Source organism: Gallus gallus, chromosome 12, assembly GCF_016699485.2.
Source record: "Gallus gallus isolate bGalGal1 chromosome 12, bGalGal1.mat.broiler.GRCg7b, whole genome shotgun sequence".
Taxonomy (NCBI): domain Eukaryota; kingdom Metazoa; phylum Chordata; class Aves; order Galliformes; family Phasianidae; genus Gallus; species Gallus gallus.
This window is the reverse complement of record NC_052543.1, coordinates 10,018,599-10,039,607: the sequence shown is the minus strand read 5'-3', so window position 1 is coordinate 10,039,607 and position 21,009 is coordinate 10,018,599. Positions and strand designations below refer to the sequence as shown.

Here is a 21,009-nt window from a genome sequence, read left to right as displayed (position 1 = left end):
TTCAAACAGATGCAAACAGGGGGATGGGGGGGGGGGGGGGGGGGGGCTGCATCTGGGCTAAGTTACCACAATCTATATGTCCTGTTTGTTAGTTATTAAACTACCCACAAGACACCAACAGCTCGAGCCTCTCCGAGAGGCAGAGATTAACCAGGAATCACCGTGCGGAAATGCTGCACATCTCCGGTGAGATCAGCCTCACCACGAGCTGCCGGCATCTGGGAACAAAGGTGAGAGCTCTCCTGTGAGCAACGAGTGGCACAGAAAGGTGGGGAAATGCTGCTGCAGGGAGGAGGGGATTTGCAAAGCAAGAAACTGTCAGGAGTGGTTCAGACACACACTGCACAGCGCAGCCTTATATCGAGCACACAGCCGGAGCACTGAAAGCTGCGCTTCTGCCCAAGCACTAATGCAGATGAGATTTTTAGTGAGGGACAATGATGCTGGTATGTAAATATTAATTTAACAATCCAGTTGACAAAGCCTCAGCTGATCCATAAATAGCTGTGTTATTAGCAGGTGATGCTGAAGGCAGCTATCCCAGCTCCTCTTCCCACAATCCCCTGGGCCATCTTGTTTTTATTGACCCTGGAGACGCAACAACCCATGGCACGCAGCTTGCTTCTCGCTGCTACCTGCAGAGGAGGTAGGAACACTTGACAACACAATACATATTTATCAAGGCCCTTATGAGACGAGGATCCTGCAGCGCTACGCTCACAATGGTTCCCAGAGCTCAATTAAAACAGAGCAAAAGGTTTAGAGAAAGAGAAGAATCCCACAGCCTTGCTTTCAGGCAGGAGGTGGTTGGAGCCGGGCACCATCGGGCATCTGGGGAAGGACTGACAGAGCCCCAGTGTCAGGCTGTGTCAGCCTGCATTTACACTGCTGCTTTGGCAAAACGCTTCTGCGGCGGCCTACGTTACTGAAGGTGATGCTACCTTCATGTTCACTTGCTATCACAGAAACAAAGACGTCAAAATCCTGATCTCTTTCCTCAGCTATATTTCACCTGGAATTCTTTTTCTATCATGCATAATAAGTCTCATAGCTCATTATCCTCTCATCGGGCTGCACACACAGGAATCCCTTCTTTCCCGCAGGTACAAGAGCTCATGGCCAGCAGGCAGGAATATGCCATCCTGCTAAATCTGCTGTGCCATTTGCATCAGTACAACAGAATCACCTGAACCGCAGTATGGCCAGCATCCATGGAAACCACGTGAATCATGGTGTTGTTTTAGGCTACTCACAAGGGTTTGTATATATTCTCCAGAAGTCTCTTATAGCTTCAGCCTTCCCCTCGCTGCAAAGAACAGTGACAACACACTTGATGGGCTGGGCTTGTAAAAAGGCAGCTTGAATCAGAAGAACAGAATAGACTTTGTTAAGCTTCCCTCCCACTTGCTTCAAGTTTCTAAAGAAACCTTCTGAACACAAGAAGTCACTGTGTAGCTGCTTATCATACAGCTAAGAAAAGGAAGGGGAAAAAACAGCAAAACACAATCAACAGTATTTTGCCATAAGGTCCATCACATTCTTACAGCCTGTACAGCAGCAGGCTCTACAACTTAACCCAACAGCGACCCTCCTGTGCCAGGCAGTGCATTCAGACAGGCAAGAGGCCAACACAGCCATGGGCACGCATGGAGCAAACCCAGAGCTGTGCTGCCTGAGGCTGCAGACCCACATCCCCTCATCCCAACCCCACCCCCACCAGGTGGCACTTCCAGGACACTCTCCAGAAGATGACGGTCCTGTGGATGTAAGGCTTTCTACGCAGCAAGCTTTGGATGCCAGACTGTTCCTTCATTTGCTTGGATAACCAACCTTTATAATGTGTTTAAAAACCTTTTTAAATAAAGGGTTACGCTGATGTTTCTTTGATTGCAGCCCTGTGATGGCCTTACAGTCAGGCTTTTATGACCATCAGGGATTGATAAAATTCCATTTCCGCAATAAAGTACACTTAGTAAACTCTCTTTTTCAAATGGAGTCACTTCTGTGTTCCATTATTTATGGAAATAGGATAGACAAGTTTGGTTTAGCAGAATAGAAACTTAAAATAAAGCCATGTTGAGAAACTCTGCAGAATTTAGCAAGAGAAGCACTACACGCTGCCAAATTGATGATAAATAAAGAAATGAGTCATTCTCATTAATCAACTAGATAAAGACTAGTGTAGTAATAGATTTGCAATCATCTTCACTGTATTATTTACTCTAATAAAACTTTTATAAATCTAATAGCAATAGATGTAAGCAGCGCCAAGGAAAAACTAAAACATTTAAATGGTTCAGAGAATGGAAGATGCTGCAGCAAGGCTGCACAACAGCCTTCCCAGGAGAAACCCAGGCAGCTGCTGACTCCTCTGCCTGTGATGCAAAGCCACAGATAAACCTGCAGTGCTCAATGACCCGGCGGAAGCTTGCTGTATTCCCCAAACCTCTACGTGTGCCACAGCCAGTAGCTCTTGCAAAGTCGCTGCTTCCTTTTTCTCCACCATCTCCATCTCATACCACAACATCCATTACCCAGGTCCTTCATTTCAGAGCCCAGCCAGCTGTAATCCAGGAGGCTCCTACAAACCAAGAACTGCAGCAAAGTTTAACTAACTTTGGCTCCCTCAAAGTGCATTTCAAGCAACAAGAGCTCGGATGAAACCCAACTTATCCAGAGTAATTCATTCTTCACGCTTGTTTAAGCACGGTCGCTCACCGAAGACAGGCTGGCAGCCTTCTCCATAGGCTGCAGGCTGCCGTGCTGCTAGGAGCGGCGCTGAGACAAGTCCACATCACACGTCAGTGGAGATGGACTGCACCCTTCAGCTCGGGGATGGAAAGATCAGACTGCTAGATAGGCTCTCCTCCTTGCTGGGTACCCTGATTTTTATCAACGGGAAAAGCCAATTAAAGTTGATAAAGACACATCCTCTGCTGATTTTGCCTTACTGCCCACTGCTCAGTGCTAGCATAATGGATAATGTTCTGCCTGTGGGTGTATTTTCTAAGATCTGTCAGTTCTGACAGCATTTTGGCACCTGGATAACTGAAGATTTATACCAAGGGTCCAGGAACGCACCATTTCTCAGTAGTTGATGGGTACATTTTTCAGCAGGGCTTCCCTAATTAAAGGGCTAGAAAGAGATGGGATCAGATTGATAGGTTTCACAGTCAGATGTTTTATGCTTAGTTTGATAAATTATAAATCACCTTTTGAAACTTTCTGAACACGTGAAGAAAGCGTGCAAGAGAAACTATGGGCATATGTTCAAGAATGCCACAACACAGCTACTCATTCTACTCATTCCAAACCCCACCTCTGTCCCTATGGCAAAGCCTTGGGAGATGCGCTTCAGAAAAGCAATGCCTACTGGAAAAGTAGAGAGGGAAATCAAAAACGAAAGCCAAGGTGATGAAGTCTGAACCCGTGTCACAAAGAGGGCAGCTGTGAGTTCCTTGCTCTCGGGGTCTCGTTCAGACCAACATGCCATAAAGCTGTAGAGAAGGCAGACATGGAACGACCATCTGGGCTGGGGGAAAAATGTTTGCTTGTCATTTAAAACATGAAATCAAAGAAATACAATGCAGAGCAAAGAGGAATGTGGAAAGCACTTCCCAGGCACGGAGAGGTTAAAACAATTATTTGAACAGCTGGGAAAATTAAAATGGTAAAATAATAGCTACCCTTCAAAATCCTACAGATGGGGAGAGACTCTTCAATGAATAACTGATAAAGGGGAAAAAACATTTGAAAAGAGAAACTGCTTCATGCATGAAGGTCATACAAGCAACAGCTCCTGGGAAGTACCTGGATTTTCTGACTTAGCAAGGGATGAAATAGGGGGCTAACACAGACTTTTACACCTAGAGAGCCAGGGTCAAACCCTTAATAACTCACACGTGAAAGCGACTTTGGGCAAACCCTTTCTACTGCTTTTTTCTTTTTTGGAGAGGCTTTCTTCCTGCAGCCCAAGCAAGGTCACATGCCAGAATTGTAGCAGCTTGTTTGCTTTCCCAAGGAGCTCTCTCAGCTCTGGCACAGCCTCCATGGGTGCAACAACTGTGGCAACCTTAGAGCAAACAGCTCAGGCAATTTTGCCACCAGAGCTCCCCCCGTGCAAAGCTGCTCTGGAAAGAATGTGGAGGTGTGTCATTTTTCAGAAAACTGAGCGTGTAAAGAGCAGCCTGACTGTTCAGAAAAGGTCTAAGAGGAAGAATAGCAACAAATCAGGCTTGCAGTGTGGGGTACACAGTGCTGCATGTGAGGACCGGGGACACAGACAAACTTGTGCAAGAAGCTGACAGCTCCAGCACAGCCATCTCCAGGCCAGGAAGGAGCTGAAAGAGCACAGCTGGGGAAGGTCTATGCTGGTAGGCAATGAGGCCTCTTTCTCTGCTAGCTATTTTAAGACATGAAACCAAGAATTTTCAGAAAGGAGAGGAAAAAATGACAACTGAGTATGTAGGACTTCAGAGGAGAAACTGGCTTCACGGTGCCAACTCTTGTTGCCATTCCCCACCCACTTCAAATGCACAACCTCTTCCACAAATACTGAGCAGACTGCTACAGGGACAGCAACAGAACACACCTCGTCGGAACCCAAGAAACATGGAGATCCTTGGGGAAAAAAGGCAGGATCAGAACAGAAGGCCAAATCCATCCACCCCAGCAGTCAATTCTTCTATCGTTCACGCATATCATTTTGCTAATGTAAACCAGTCTCCAACTGCAGTCTTAACTACTGCTTTTTCTTTAAGTAGAAGGCAATTCAGACAAAACAAATGCTGAGATGTTACAGGAGGACTTTCTTCCTCCAATCAAAGGGGTTTGTTATTCCAGTTTTATTTCAGCAGCTCTGGAGAGCTGTGAAGGAGCTTTCTCAATCTGCTTATTTCTTTTCTCTCCAGAGCAGAGCCTAAAGTAGACCCTATTATTAACCTATTCTAAGCACAGTCACTGTATTTCTCCAGCTGACAATCATCTGGTATTGAGTCCTGAAGCTGTCAGGTATCTCCTCTGAAGGGTTAGGCACCTCACCAGTCAAAGATACTAAAAGAGGACACGAAAAGGATGAGCTTGCAGCCTCTCCCCCACTTCTTGCTGATATAACCTTGAACACTCTCAGCTAGGCGGATCGGATTTGACCACTTCAACAACCACAAGTAAACCAAAGTAGACTGTGACCCAGGAAGTAACAAGGCTGACACAGCAGGTTTCCAGCAGAGATCTTGACGTTCCCATGGTCCTGAAGGACCCAGACATTTTTACACAAGTCAGTACCCTGCTACTCTGCCAAACTACAGGTATTTAGACCAAACTAAAGCTGCAGCTTTAATTCAATAGGCTACCTCTCACTTCCAGTCCTAACTTGATGTTGGAAGCTGCTGAACTGTTAAGAACCGCTTTCTATGCTGTCCGTTAGGTAACCACATCACAGCATTGCCTAGGGCTGCACTGCAGAACCATTTAGGTGATAAACCAGCTGGGCACATGGCTTGCCTTAGTAGAGTTGCTACTCATTCTGCAAAACCAGCAAATCCATCTTTTGTATCTTGCCATGACAGTGGTTGTGATAACAACATGGAACAGGGATACCCTGGCTTGTCTCCTCACCATAAGAGCACGATGATCAGAGATCAATCTTTCACTTGCCCAAGGCAACCAGCATCCTGCAAGGTTGATGGATAGTTAGGTAACGTACTGTAGGAGCTTCCAAGGTTAAAAATAAGTGTATAAATCTGACAGGATGAGAAAGCTGAAGCAGAAAAAGGTGTGATGCTTACACAAGCACGCAGATCTTCCCATCCTCCTTTGACTGAGAGTCTCTCAAACTCACCCATGTTTCCTGAGTCAACCTCCCCTGTGCTGAGCCGCTTTCATGTTCAGTGAGGGGCACAGGGAATGCAGAGGATTCCTCTCTGTCTTTACAAGCTTCCAGTACTCAGAGCCCAACGATTTCTCTGCTCCTCTGATCAGCCACGTTACGATGCATATTTAAAGTAAGACAGACCCTGAACTCTGCCTTGCCCCCCGAGGGAAGCACAGCCTCCTCTTTCCAAACTGCCGGTTCAGTGCCGCAGGGAATAGGCAGTCTGGTGTCAGCTTCAATACCAACTCTAAAATGAAGGAAATGCAAACAAAGGGGATGGGAGAGAGGAGAGGAGGGAGAGAGGCAGAGAGTGCAGAGACACTGGAGGGAAGCAGGTAAAGAAAATGAAGACAGAGGGAAAGGAAAAATCTGAGCCCAAACTTTAGAGAGAGGTGAGTAAAGGAAAAGACAGGAGGAGGAGGAGGCAGCAGCAGCAAAAATAGGCAATGGCATATGTCTAGCTTTCTTGTACATCCTAAAAGACAAGTTCCCTAGGTGGCCAGAACTGCTCACACTAGGTAGCAAGGAAGATATCGCCCACAGGATTCAAGAGAGCCCCGTCTTAAAGCACATGTGAAACACCCACAGTTTGAGTTTCAGTTGCTGAATGTCACAGAAGAGCCCTAGAACAGTTTATCCCTTGCCTATAGCTCAGTCATTTGCTATGCACTGCCCTGAACTAACAAACATCCATCCCAGAACTATAGTGTGGTATTCCTACCGAAGTTGAACTCAGCACACTGCAAAACCAAAGATCTGAAAATGCCACAGAGAAATTAACTCAGCAGTGCTATACAGCATTTGATCCTAGGGCTTGTGGGGCCAAACAGCGCTTCCTGCAGGATGCACTGTCCTACTTCCTGACCAATAGGAATAGTAAATCACTGTTTTTAAAGACAATATTCCAGTATTTCCTACAGGTAAAGTAAGAAGAGGAAGTTTTCAAGTATCAAGGTAACTTTGCAAATAATAAACCCCAACTGAGGAATCAGGACTTGTTCTTACGTCCTGACGTGTAGCTCTACAACATGCAATGACAGAAGTCTGTCAAGGCTTTAGTGGCACTTGCAAAATCTGTGCCAAGATCAAGAAACATTCGTTGTTTCTAAGGCAGTTACGGGGAAGAACACAAACTTGACCAGGGTGAGGCATGCAGTATGGCATCTTACTCAACCATCCTGCTGCCAGGTGGAAGTGCAACCAAGTACTGTGTTCAAGTACAAACCAATACTGATAAAGTTAAGGAAAATACCAACAGAGCAAATGAAGAACGAAGATGGAGCAAGAGTGGGAAAAAAAGCAGGTAGGACCCAGATGCAAAGTTACAGCCTAGGGCCTTGTGGAGCAGTTCAGAGCTACTGAAGAAATTCTTTTACATACCTGGCTGGTGGGTTCAAACATCAGTCAGATTCAACACTACTGGAGAGATTAATTACAGACAGCTACAGATTAATGCACAATCCCTCTGGCCTTTTATCCACATGACAGTGTACCAGACTGCTGTGATTTGGAAGACACTTCTCAAGGGAAGATGCCTGCTTCAACCTTCAAGCACCACAACACTCCTGTTTTAATGTTGTCCCTTAAGAAAAGCTTTTCATAGCAGCAGTGAAAGCTTTTTGCACTGAACAGCTGGAGCCAAAGTCGAAGCACAGCCTGGCAGTTTCCTCGGCTGAACAGGGATGCCATGAACCTGAGTCAAAGGGAAACAGCCAATGTTGACAAAGATTTGAGACAGAGGTTCAAGATATTAAGAGTCAGAACTCCAATTTGCAGGATTTACAATAATATTCTGTACCTTGTCCTTCTGCTACAGCTGCTATCTAGGGATTATCTCCTGCATTTCTCTTCCTTTAAAATATTTTTTCCTATAAAGCCTATCAAAGGCACCATCTTCCCAGCAGGAGCAGACAGGCCTTGCTGTCAGGTCTCCCCAGCTGCTCAGTTCGCTCTCTTCTCCACATGGGATCTCTCAGATCCCAGTTTACTGAAGCAAAAATTTGGATACAAGAGTCAAGCTTCTAGGAGGAGACTGCTATTGTTATAGCAGATCTGGTTCCAGATACAGCCACTGTGTACTGGGGCAGGATACAAATCCCTCCTTATAGACTTCTGCTGTGTGATCTCACTCTTTGTTTCTTCACATTCCCTTTTCTTTCTGTATTACTGCAAACATTCCTTGATTCAACACAATCAACAAGAGAGCATGAAGGAAGAGGCAGGCTCTCAGATTGGAACAGCTGGCTTTCTTGATGGCATCACATCCCAAAGAGAGGTAAGGAATCGCAAGAAGAGAGACTCCTTATTCTCAACAGCAAACAACTCCACGCCAGAGAAGAAAGCACAGCCCCGCTGACTGTGAGAAAAAGGCAGCAGAGGGATTTTAAATATATTTCACACTCCTTGATGGATCATGCCTGAAGTTTTTGTGGGAAAACAAAGCTCAGAGGAAACCATGCTTCAAAGCCCAGCATTGTACTGACAGGGGCTGAGAAAACTTCATAAACCCGATCCCGTCATATTGCCCAAAGCCCACATACAGACCTGCTAACACAACCAATGCCTCAATGGTTGCCCTTCACATCTACTACTCCCCACTCCCATTAAGCTCTGAAATAAGCTCCTGCCAGTCATGCCAAAGCATGCTTAGTGCTAGATGGATGAGTGTGACCAGCAGGGACTGCAAAAGGTGGTCAAGTGTCATTGACTCTGTCATCAAGTTCTGAACCATGACTGTTGGACATGATAGTCACTCAGGTCACAGCCTGTGACCACCCAGGGCACCCACCTGAGTGCTGACAAATATTCAGCTATTTCACACACTGTCATCTGCTGTGCTGGTCCTTGGACTCACCATTCCTCTTCCCCTATCTCGACTGCTGCCCTGCCTCAAAACACAGCAGCAAAAGCAAGATAACATAGCAAGAACCTGACAACTAAGCACAGGTCCTAGTGAGCTGCAGAAGGTGCTCAGGCCAGCAAGGATCTGGTCCAGAGCCTGCATGTCCCAAGAGAAACATTTGACTGGACAACACAAAAAGGAGTGCAGGGAGCAACATTACAAGCTACTTTAAACCTATCAGCTCTTTTCCAGGTTGCTCACACTCAATACAGCATCTTTTATCTTACCCTTAAACAAAAAAAAAGAGGAGGGAGGGAATTATTAAAGGATAAGGCTTCCATTTCTCAAAATGAACAAGGAAATCATTATGTGGACAGAAGTTTTTTCCCCAGAGGACAACTCCCAGAAATCAAGGCTATTCCCTCTCCTCACATGCTACAGCACTACCCTCGCTGAGCCCCTCCAACAAAGCTGATCAGAGCAGTAAGAACAAGTCAGCCCTCAAACATCCAGGCAAGCCAGTTCTGAAGCAAAAGTCAGGTGCTTCATGGGGTTCCTCCAGATTCTCAAGTCAAAGTCAAGTTCCTCTGGGACTAAATAACAATAAAGGGTGAGTCGATATAATTCCCTCTGCACAAGCACCACTGGGGTCCCTTTCCTCCACCTAATTGCCTGCTTTCACAAGGTATACAGGAACTTATTACTTCAGAGCCACTGTGCCTCCGAGGAATACCACTGCAACCTGCCAGCAGGATCAGAGCACGCAGAGAGCAGGACAGGAACCACGCTCACCAGCACACGACATGGTTGTGTGAGTGCCGTTTCCTTAGTCGGGATAAAAACCCAGACAGGGCTGCAGGGGAACAGCCAACCAGCCATACATCACAGGGAAGTGCTGGCACATTAAACCCAGAACGTTACCCACGACACTTGAACAGGCTCTGCCCTGCTCTCCGGGGGCTGCTCTGTATACAGCAAAGCTCCTGACCTTCCAACATCTGTTCGGTTTTTATACAAAAGCAAGTCAGGGCCCTGTAATGCAGAACATCTTTGTTGACATTTCAGTCCCTGGGAGAGCAGCACTCCTTTGGCTTTGCATCAGCCACCTTTGGCTATGTCAGAAATAGCGCATAGCCTGTTCTCTCAAGCAAAGCCATTTGCCCGTACAAAGGTTCCCAGCAAACAGGCAGAAGGTGGCAGCTGGAGAAAGGAGACCTGGGATCACTGCACACAATCTCACCTTTTATTATTTATCCACATTTACTGAACACAGTCTGGCTTTAATCCATCAGTGCAAGAAAGCTGCTAACATACCTACACGACGAGAAGGACTTCCCTCCATTTTATGGGGCTCTATTGCAGCAAAAGTCAAGGCTCAGCAAAATAAAGCACTAGGAACTGTCTCAGACAGCCCGGATCCCCCTCGTTCATCTCCCAATCAGCACAAATTTGACACTGCATTAAACAAGGAACTTGAGATCTCAAGTTCATGCCATAGCTTTGTGTGCACGCAATCCTCACAACAGCACAAGCTGGAACAGAATATGAGGTTCTCATTTAATAGCTTCTAAAGTGCTTATTCTTCTTGAACAAAACAGTACCCTCAGGTGCAGGAGACTTTTGGTAAAGACTATAGAGTGGGGAATTTATGGGAACATTACACCTGGTCCGTCCTCAGCAACAGACCTGGTTCTGCTCCAGAGAGGTCAATTTGGAGCCTATCCAAATGCTGTAAGCTTGGCTTTGCAGGGCACTGCGGTGGTCACTGGCACAGCACAAGCTCTCCATGCAAACTCCTCTAGTGCACCCCAGTCCTCTCACCGTGTCTTTATCATAGCAGCTCCTGCTGCACACAGCTGGGAAGAATCCCATCTGAATCACTGCATCCAATGCATTTTTCAGCGGCTGTGCACTTCTAACAAGAATTAAGAAGAATTTTTCAGCCTCAGGATACTCTGAAATGCACTTAGGCTTGGTAAGAGATGATGCATGACTGTTATCACAGGAAGTCAAATGGTACTGCCAGAAACCTAGGGCCCAGAAACATTACAGAGCTTGTTAAAAGGATGATAATCCTAAATAAGCCACCTCTAGCACTACTTAAGACAAAAGCTTTCATCTGCTTCTGCTAATATGGCCTGGGGGAACATGTCCACTGTGTAACAACCACCAGAATGCTTGGGATCACCCTTGCTGGCAAGCTCAAAGAGGAATCCATAGAACAACTAAAAGAAAACGATTCTCCATTTCTATATGAAACAGAGCAGGTAAGGATTGAGACAGCCTGCAGAGAGAAAGCTGAAGTGCACTCTAACCTGATCAAGAGTTAAAAAAATAAAATAGAAATATCATGATCTTCTTTAAACCAACGTCCAATTCATTCTCAGAGGGGAACAAGGTACCTGCAGCACACACACAGACTGCAGATGGAGTGGATGTTCAGCGCTCCCAGTCCCCCCATAAAGGAACAATGCAATAACGCTTTGCTAACAGACTGAACCAAGTAACCCTTATCTTTCTGTTACACTGCTCAGTGAAGTAACCCAACAGATGATCTGCTCAGACCTCATGGGCAGCAAACGTGGACTGATAAACTGAGAGGGAGAGCAAGTACAGGCAGATGGGTAGAGGTAATCGGAAAAGACAGAGAGATAAGCAGGCAGAGGGCAAGCAGAGAGCTTGAAGGACAGAGGGAGAAGAGCTGAGATTTTACAGACCACAGGTATTTGAAAAGTTAAATCAACAGCTTTCCAATAGCATTATTTTAAGAATCATTCCCCCTAATATATGCAGGGAGCCAGCTGCTTGCAAAACGACCTTTAAACCCTCCCCACCATACCTTATTAGACTAATTCAGAGCTGGAGGCTGGCCGATCCCAAAATCCACTTACACAGGACAAACAGGCATTCAGCAGGGACAAAGAGCGAACACACTGTCAGAATAATTCAGCCTGCATTTCTGGATACATTCAGGCTTACCACAGCAGAGCAGCACACATTTCCAGCTTCAGAAACAACTTCAGAGGATGTTGCAACACCAGACTAACTCAGGGCTACATTATCTCCTTCCCTCATATTATAAAGGTAACAAATTCTAATTGTAACAGGGGGTGCCTGTCTGGACAGCCTCTGTGAATGCTGAGGGTGGGCTGTAAGAGCCTTTCACCAGCTCTTAAAGGCTCCCACAGAGGCCTCCAATCAGAAAATAGAAAACACCGCCAGGTAAGGAGGTCTGCTGGGCAGAAAGGCAGCGTCATAAAGGGATGAAAACCACAATATGTGCAGGCCTGGTTCCAAAAGAACCCACCTTACAAAATTCAGATTTTGTAATACGAGTGCACCATAGTTTTGGATAGAGATGGTCTGTGGATGGAACATACCAAGCAAGCAGCATCAGGATAACTTCCCCAAGCCGTCTCCTCCAACGTGCCACAGGCCTGATGAGAAACAGATTGGTTTCCTACTAATACAAGGGCTCACGTGCTGCCCATCAGCTTCCCAAGCTCCAGGTAGCACTGCAAAGAAGGGCGAGGTGGAGCAGTCGTGCTTGCCTGGTAGTAATTCTTCTACTTGACTGGGGCCAGCACAACAACAGCGCCCCTACACACCATCTACAGACAGATTCAGCTGAGTGCTGAAGGCATTAAATCCTCTTAGTTCTCAAGGTATTCAGCCCCAAGACCTGCTAATAAAACAGCTGATGGATGGTGTGTGAGAACAACAAAGTGCCTTCAGCAGGAAGCCATCCTGCATAGGCCAAGACCAGGAACAAGCATAACAAATCTTTAGTTTCCCCACTTTGTCATGAAGACTTTGGCATCCCAGATACTATTTCCCCAGTTATAGACAAGTTGACAGAGAATGGACCTAACATTAGCGCTGAAGTTATGGAAGTCAAGGCTATTTTGGAACTTCTTGGGAGTCAGAAGGCATTTGACCACTGACCTTGTGCTTCTAACCAGCAGTTGCTATCGACAGCAATTTCTGTGGATCTGTTTCAATCTAACTTCAGCAGCAAAACACGTAGGTTAAAAATTGGAAATCAACTGCCTTCTGTCCAGGACTGCTTGGTCATCAGTCTCCCAGAATTAATCTGAGTAAGAATTTCCACTTTCAACTTGCCAACACTGTGCTACAAATCTTTTGTGAAAAAGTCTGGCATTAAAGCAGCATGATGTATCACAACACACTCTCACCCGCAAGCAACTATTTCCCATAGTAGATAAACCTGGCTGCAAGCAAGCTACAGCTCTTGGGAAAACATTGCCTAACACACCACACAGAGAGCACAGACTTTGGGAGACTCGTTAGATAAAGTATATCCATGTAGGTCTCGTTATTTAAGCTAATAGAGAAAGAATTTCAGAAGACAGAATGTATCAGAGAAACACATTCCTGTCCTGAGAGCGCATGACCCTATTTAACTTGGAATTTTGATACCCAACTTCAAAGGAACCTATTCAGATCCACCCAAAGACCACATCCCAAAGTCAGGTACGACGTCTCGCTCCTGACTGGCTCACTCCTACAGCACTTTTATGACTTCCTATTTTTCAGTCTGCTTTTAAACAGGTTCAGGCAAAGCAAGTTTGAAATCAAAAGGAGCTGTAGCACAGACCATGTTTTACATGTAACAAAATGCCATACAATCCAACTTCAGAAATTGACTTCTTCCCCTTTTTTTAACAACATTCCCTTCAAAATCATCTGTAAAATAAGCACGTTTAGACTAATTTTACCTTTAAGTATATCTGAGATTAGAGTCATTAAGCAAGAAATTAGACCCAAAGGCAATTCTGCCTCACTGTAACAATGTCAAAAAAAATTCAAACAAGCAAAAAATAGAAAGCCAAAAATAAATACACATGAACTGTGAGTTGGGCTCTTAGACAGCAGATTGTTTTGGAGAAATAAGGGCAGGATACCTTCATTCCACACTAGGCAATGACCACAAGAACTTCATAGCCTGCATGTTCCTTTGCTCTTGACTACATCTCCCTGGAAGACTTGAAGCACAGTAACTTGGGCAAAAAAAAACATTTTAAGCTTATTTATGCTGTTGTTTCCTCTGAAAATGGCAAATTCCAGAATGTACTGCGTTTGGGCTTTATGTAATACATGGACCACAAACAGCAGAGAGTCAGAAAGGTAGTTGGGTTAATAAGTGCTGACGATTTGCCAGGCTGTGGGGAACATCAGGGCTTTGTGAAGTGCTGAGATACAGAGCAAATAAAGAACTTACGCCTCCAGTTTCATGAATACCGGGTATATGCAGCAGCCATTTCCATTTTAAGTAGGCCAGCATTTTACTCTGGGACATGCCTCATATATTAAGATGGCGCTTTATGTCCTTTCAGGCAGCTCTATATTTTTAGTTTATCCACTGATGAACTCTTGGGAATCAGAAACGTTGTGCAAGGACCAAAGACCCAACAGAACCAAGAACGGCCACCTTAAAAAAAAACACTATCTAAACAATAACTGTTTCCATCCTTTATAAATAGGAGCAAAATATGGATCATTTTCACCCTTGCAAGTAACAGGTCAGGAGATGCCTGAGTACAATGAATCCAGTGCTGCTCTGCCTTTACGACTAAATAAACAGCAGCTGCCTGCAGCTTGCGGCCTCTCCACTGATTCCCTTGTGGGGGCCATTTATTGAGTCATAAACTCCTCCGATAGTGTTATCACCACAGCATTTGGACAAATAAAGGTTGGAAGAGAGAAAGATTAAAAAAAGAGAATTGACTTTACAGAGAAAGCAAGAAAAACACTTTACAGATACGTTTGCTTTGAACAAGGGCAGAGAGACGAACGGCAGGGCAGGCACATACCTGGCTGAGGGTATGGATACGATATCACGCTCCAGATACCAAATACACAGATTTATCTCAAACCACAAAGCTGAATTTCAGAGAGCTCAAACAACCCTAAAGCCTTCCAAGTTAGATATACTGTATTTCAAGTAGCATACCTCATGATATATCTTCTCTACAAGGCTTCAATTGCTCAGATTTAGATCTGCAGAGCGTTGGTGAGGGAAGCAGAACGCTGGCATTTCTCAAGTCGCTGTACCTGGGTACAGTTCCCCCAGTCATGGGAACTCCCAGCAGGTCTCTAACCCAGTAGGTACGCCAACCAATCTGTAAAGCATTCTGCAGTCCATCAGGACAGAAACAATTCCATGACAAGAAGCTAAAGATCTGAGCTACCTGCAACACAGCCCATGGCATCCTGCATCTCCTGGAGCTGATTAGCTTTGGCAGAAGGATTCAGGTTGGGGAAGCAACAGCTCACAGCAGGCCAGGCTCCTGCAGGATCCAAATGCTTGAGCAGAGCTGTTCCATCAGGAAGGGACACTGCATGACTATCAGCTGCATCTTCTCAGGAATGGTAATGCAGGTCACTGCTCACAGATCAGAAGTAAACTTCAGGCAGAGTTGCAATGCTCTGCTGTGTGTGTTGAATGGGAAATGGGCTTCCATAGAGATCAGTCAAAAGTAGGAGCAGTAAATTGACTACACTTCTTTTATTAGAGTCAAGGGTAAAGGAGAATGTAGTAGACTCAAGGTTATGTTAGACATCTACGCCTGCTGGAATCTAGTCTGTGTTTTGCCAGGACTTGTTTGCATAGCAGAGTGACTCACAGCAAATGAGGGTGAATTTTCCCCGCACTTCCATTACAAACCTCTGTATGTGAACGTACTCGAAGTTGCTATACAATAAACTCACTCACCAGTTTATTGCACTGTAATTTCCTTATGCAGACAAGCCCTAAAGCTTTGATAGAAATAGGTTTACCTTTGTCTGTTATGAATAGCAGACTCGTGAGAAGCTGGATGTAGAACAGAGAGAAAAGGAGCAGAGTTATGAATGGCTCCTAGCTCAGTGTATGCACTTCCTATTGACAAAGGAATACACGTGTCTGAGTATGCAGCTCTTTATAACTTGGCTTGGCCAGCAGCTAGAGCACAAAAATGTCACCTTGGTCCCACTGTGAAAGAGGAGCACATGGAGACATTAAGAGAACGCTCGGAAGAACAGGGATGCAGCAGGCATTTGTTTGCACACAACTGTAAGAAGCAGCACTGTTCAAAATCTTGAATCATGTTAATATGCGGTCACCAGAGGCCACGTTTTTCAGGTGGCAGCCAGTCGGAGACTCCCTCACATAACCACCAGTTACATAACAGATTAACCATCCAAAACTCCATGGAAACTCAGATTCATCCACTGGTGCGAACAGGATGTAGAGGAAGCAGAAGGGGTCACAAAGACCCTAACAAAACCTGCACGTGAGAGCACATCTGCAGGGCAGGAAAGCAATTCAGCAGCAGGACCTACGCTTCCAAAAAAATGATTTGTTTTTCTTTTCTATAGGGGTCCAAAAAAAGAAATAGCACAGATTTCCACTACCCACGGTCCCTTTCCTTCCACACCCTCCTCCCATTGGCACGAGATAAAACCTCAGGGAAACAGCAGCAGCAATTTTCAATTCTCATTATCTAACGGCAGCAGTAGCTCTTGGTGAAACTTGCGGTCAATAAACTACAGGCAATTTTAAAAGACACAATGGGAACTGCCCCTCCCACAGCTGTCCCATTATCCCAGCTTTTATTAGATTTAAAACCAGCAATTCTTATGCTGTAGCCAAAGTTCTGCAGAGCCACAAAAACAGACCACCAGAAAAGATAAAACACTCCTAAATTAAACAGGAGGCATTACAGCAACGTGCTCTGATGTCAGAGGGCTTTGACATAAGCAAAGCTCAGGTTGCAGGGAGCAACCCAGAGCCCATGAGAACACAAACAAAACTTAACATTCAGAACAAATAAACAGCAAAGCTAGTAAGCGTGTTAGACAGGGAAGACAAAGAGCAGACTAGCAACGAGCAGAAGAGGATCACTCAGGAGCATCCAGCTGTAGGCACTGAAAGTTTGGAGTTGATGGCCTCAGTGTGCCTAAAGCAGTAGAACAGTCGCTCGTAGATGGCAATTCCACTGACCTCCTTTAGAAGACTGTTCTAGGATGTGATGCACCATGCTCTTTCAGTGCCTATTTCTGTCCTCTGATGAGCAGACAATATACAAAAGAGGTTACAACAACAACACCTCTATTGTGCACTACAGCAACCTGCTCCAGCAAGAGGGCCTGTGCAGGAAAAGAGAGCAGAAAATAAATTTCCAAATTTCAGATATTATTACCTGATATATTTCTGTGGGGCAGAGGTAATTGAGATTGCATCTCACCTCCTGGATGAGAAATGTACACAGCAACAGGCAAAGGGAAATGGGTGCCCAAAGGAATGGTCTCAAAGCAACACAGTAAGGTCGAAGATGCAAGGAATTACAGTCATCCACTATAAGTTGTAATTTTCAGCCTAGAAATGTAGAGCTTGCTTTCTCTGAGTCTAATGTATCCATGCCTTGGAGACATTTTACCAGCCATCAAAAAGAACTTGCAGAGAACCAGATGCTTCATTAAAGAATATTCACCAAGCCTTATAAAATCCTTAGCAAAAAGCAGAAGAACAAATCACCCGTGTGTCAGAGAGCTGAAGTCCCACATCCAGATTTGATTACAACATCCTTCTATAATAGCAAACAATTTCTGTTTAAAAGAAATAAAATAACCAAGAAATCAAGAGATTGTGACCCCTCTTTCCCACATTCCTCCAACCCAAATGAGGAATGCGTGAGACGAAAAACCATTTGGTAGAAGATGCTGCTAATTTAAACTTAAAGAAAATAACAGCTTAAATAGGAAAGGGAGGAGGGAGTTTTACAGTCCAGGAAAAAGCACAACAGCTTGTGATAGCTGCATATATATCTCAGGAGTCGGAGGAAGCAGTAAGAGCATCGAGGCAAACTGTCAGGGCTTGAGCTGGCCTGGGATAAAGGAAACTAGAGGAGATGTTCTGCCTTTTACGCATCTTGTTTGTGTTTGCACTGGCAGAACCCTCTCATGCCTGTATCCAGCTGCAAGGTTCAGCTACCTGTGCTTCAGTGTCTCCTGCCCCTTCTTAAAGCACAGCAAGGAGATACACTGTCACATTGCCATCACCCCCAGCGAGTTCATGCCCTGTGCACCACTTCTTCTGGGAACTTACCAAAAGAGTGGGGAAAAAAATTCCCTGAACACTCTGGAAACTAAGAGCACCTTCAAGTTCTTTATAAACCAAAGAAAACATACCAAAAAAAAAAAACCCACACTACACAAATCCAAGCAAGCTCCAAGTTAATAGGATCTTTCACTGCCCTCTGCTGTTACCAGTCATTTAGCTTCCAATTTACTCTTTAATAATGCCGGGCTGGGGCTCAGGGCTGGCAGCATCCCAGCCCCTTTCTCAGGCGGCTCGGAGCCGCAGCTTGCAAATATGCTGAAGTTTAATGCAATCTGTCTTCTTTGGTAATCACATTCCACCCGCACTGCATGCAATAAAGATGTATTGGTAAATGCATTTGCTAAAGATATACTCCACCAAAAAGGCTACGAGCCTGATTTACAGGAGGTAAGGTGGAAGCGTCAGGTAACAGAGGCTGGCAGCGGATGCACAGGCACTCTGCGCACAGCAACAGAGGGCACGGATTGTGCAGCAGCAAAGGCACTGCTTCACTTTAGAGCTAAGAAAGAAAAAGAAACCACATGTTTTGGGAGCTGGGGACTTTAAAGATATCAGAGAAAAGCCCTTTCCCTGGCAGCTTTAACCTTGCTGATTTGCAGACATACAAAGACCTTCTTTGTAAACAGGAAGGAAAAAAATTCCACCAGGACTAGCAACAACATTTGGTCTAATACATCCTGACAATTTTCCCATCTCCTTCTGTCGGGCTTCTTCTGGGAGCCGGCTGGCAGCTTGTTTCATGTTATACTTAAATCAGGCATACAGCTTCCCCTCACAATGCTAATGCGACAGAGAAAGACTGCTTCTATGAAATCTCCACCTCCCCCCACCCTCCGCCTTCACATTAATAATCCCAAGAGAGGAGACTCAGTTTTCTGTTCCCAGAAGGCTCTATCCCTTCCTCAAACCCACCCTACTATAGTCTCAAGACCCTTGAGAGATTTTATTTTATAACCAAAAAAAGTCTACCCTCGATGGACATCTGACCCACTGAATTCTCACATGGGGAAGAGCATCCTTTACACTCCAGACATCACCTTATGTCTTATCACACACATTTCCCAAGACCATATCCTAGTTGTAACAACCAAAATGCTTCCTTTTTCCTTTCTCCTTCACCTGCTTTCAAAGTCACAGATTCTTCCAAGGAGCTTGGCAGTCAGTATCCTAAGGAATCAACAGAAGCTAGGAGTGCTCTGCACCTCTAAAGGCAGAGCCATAACAGCTTGTTGGACCTCTGCACAACACAGACAGCTTTTAGGAGCATGCAGGTCTCTCAAGAGGCAGCAGCTCTGCTACTTAACAAGTTTTTCCATATGCAGCCATGAAAAGAAGCAAGACTGATAATTGTGAGGTCCCATAACGGAAGCAGGAATGTTTAGAGCCTGTCCAAAATGTCGCTAATATTGGCAAAATAGATGTAACTACCATTTGCAGAACACGGTATCCAAGAAGGTGAAATGTGGGAGAATCATTATGACTGACTTTGAAGCTGAGGAGTATCCGCACTACTGTTCTGGTGGCAGCTCAGCACCATAGGGGCACTGATGGGAAGGAAGCTGGGACACACCACAGTGAGACTGGGCAGCACTGGATCAATGTGAATGGGCAAAAGTGCATCCTGAGGAAAACTCGTCTCCTATAAACACCCCAACTTGAGTGAAAGATACCACAGATCTCAGAGGCATTTCCCAGAAGAAAACACTGTGCAGAACAGTCAGCAAAGCCAGCAAGTATTAACAGGGAAGCATTTATTACCTTCTGAGCCGCACTAACACAGCGCTGATACTCCTTAGCCAGCTCCGAGCATTTGAGCACTTCACGTTGGTTTTCTTGATAGCACTTGAGAATTTCAGACTGCAGACTGGCACAGACAGGATCAGTGTTCCTCCTCCTGTGGGCAAAACGAGAACAGAAAGATGTGCAAAGGGGAGTTTTCAGCCACTGACTACCACTTGACTAGTGGCACACACTAATCTGGTGTCAGAGTCATTAGCCCTAAAAAAAAAAAATAAAGAAACCAGTAGGAGGTTATATAATAATATCCATTATGTTTGCAACCAACCAACCAACCAGGAGCAGCTATCACCAAAGTGAGTTAAATGACCAACGATGTCTTCCAGCTGAAAAATCCAGAGTACTAAGCAGAAAGATGGAATGTATTCTTACTAGGTCAGAGTGGGAGGCTGTTTTACCCACAGATAAAATACCGTGTCTCCTCCGCAGTTAAGAAAAATCAATTCCAAGAGGTTCAATGATTTCCCCAAGACACGCTAGAAATCTTTGACAGAAGTCAGGAATTCTGGCTGGGCCTACACCGGATCCATAACGGGCTGACAAGGAACTGAATGGACTCATTGAATGAGCTACCTCTGCCTACTGAATTCTCATCTATTTAAACATTTCAAAAAAAAAAAAAATCCAGCCTGGTTGTGAGTGCTGTAATTCTCCCAGTAACTAAACAGAACAAATAAGGGAATAATAGCAAGACCGGGTATCTGCTTCTTTGTATTTCTGAAGCAATTAGTTCTCGTGTCCCATAAGCAGCATTGATAGCTACTCAAGAACAATTACAGATGATGTTCTTAGACTATCACGTGCATGGGTACATACGGCACATCTTCAGCAACAGTACCAATAAAAGGAAGGTCATTGTAAAGTAATCCGAGCCACAATGGCACAAGCACAGTAACAGCAGTGTCATCAGCTGCAAAGACAGGCAGACACAAATTGCAGGAATTTGCAGCACAATTGCCACGGTACATTTCAGCAGAGAACATGTGCTGAGGAGTAGCAGCGCTAAGACACTGCCTTCTAAATCATAAATCCACTTAATTCCTTGCATTCTCTGCCTCAGTGTGCTTAAAGAGATCTGTGCTCAAAGATCAAATGCACCTCTTCTTTCCAAAGCACCTGATGCTACAGAAAGGCACAAATGCCATACTGTGCTACATTCATTTCCACAGTAACAGCAGTCACTCATTCAAGCAATGAGGTTTTCCAACCAGGTAGGAAGAAAATATGACCTATTCCCAGACATCTTTCATTCTCTCCCAGGTGAAAGACTTCTAAGAAACCTGACATCTCGAAGCCAGATCATCCGAAAGTGTTTTGGAGACCACAGATAGGAATTTCCAAAATCACTCTCATTTTGGTAAGGTACTCAGGAAG

The 21,009-nt window shown here is 45.0% G+C and overlaps 1 protein-coding gene across 9 annotated transcripts in view; it reads right to left on the bottom strand.

Moving 5' to 3' along the window:
• The window catches only part of CHCHD6 (coiled-coil-helix-coiled-coil-helix domain containing 6), a 101,827-nt gene that overhangs the window by 12,326 nt on the left and 68,492 nt on the right, over positions 1-21,009 (bottom strand). For 8 of the 9 annotated variants that reach the window (XM_040646789.2, XM_040646791.2, XM_004944594.5 and 5 more), the window contains one exon: positions 19,597-19,732. In XM_040646789.2, the coding sequence (XP_040502723.1) occupies positions 19,597-19,732 (136 nt within the window). Of the gene's footprint in view, positions 1-16,719; positions 16,866-19,596; positions 19,733-21,009 lie in introns of all 9 variants that reach the window. The other variant, XR_213009.5, reaches the window with a different exon arrangement.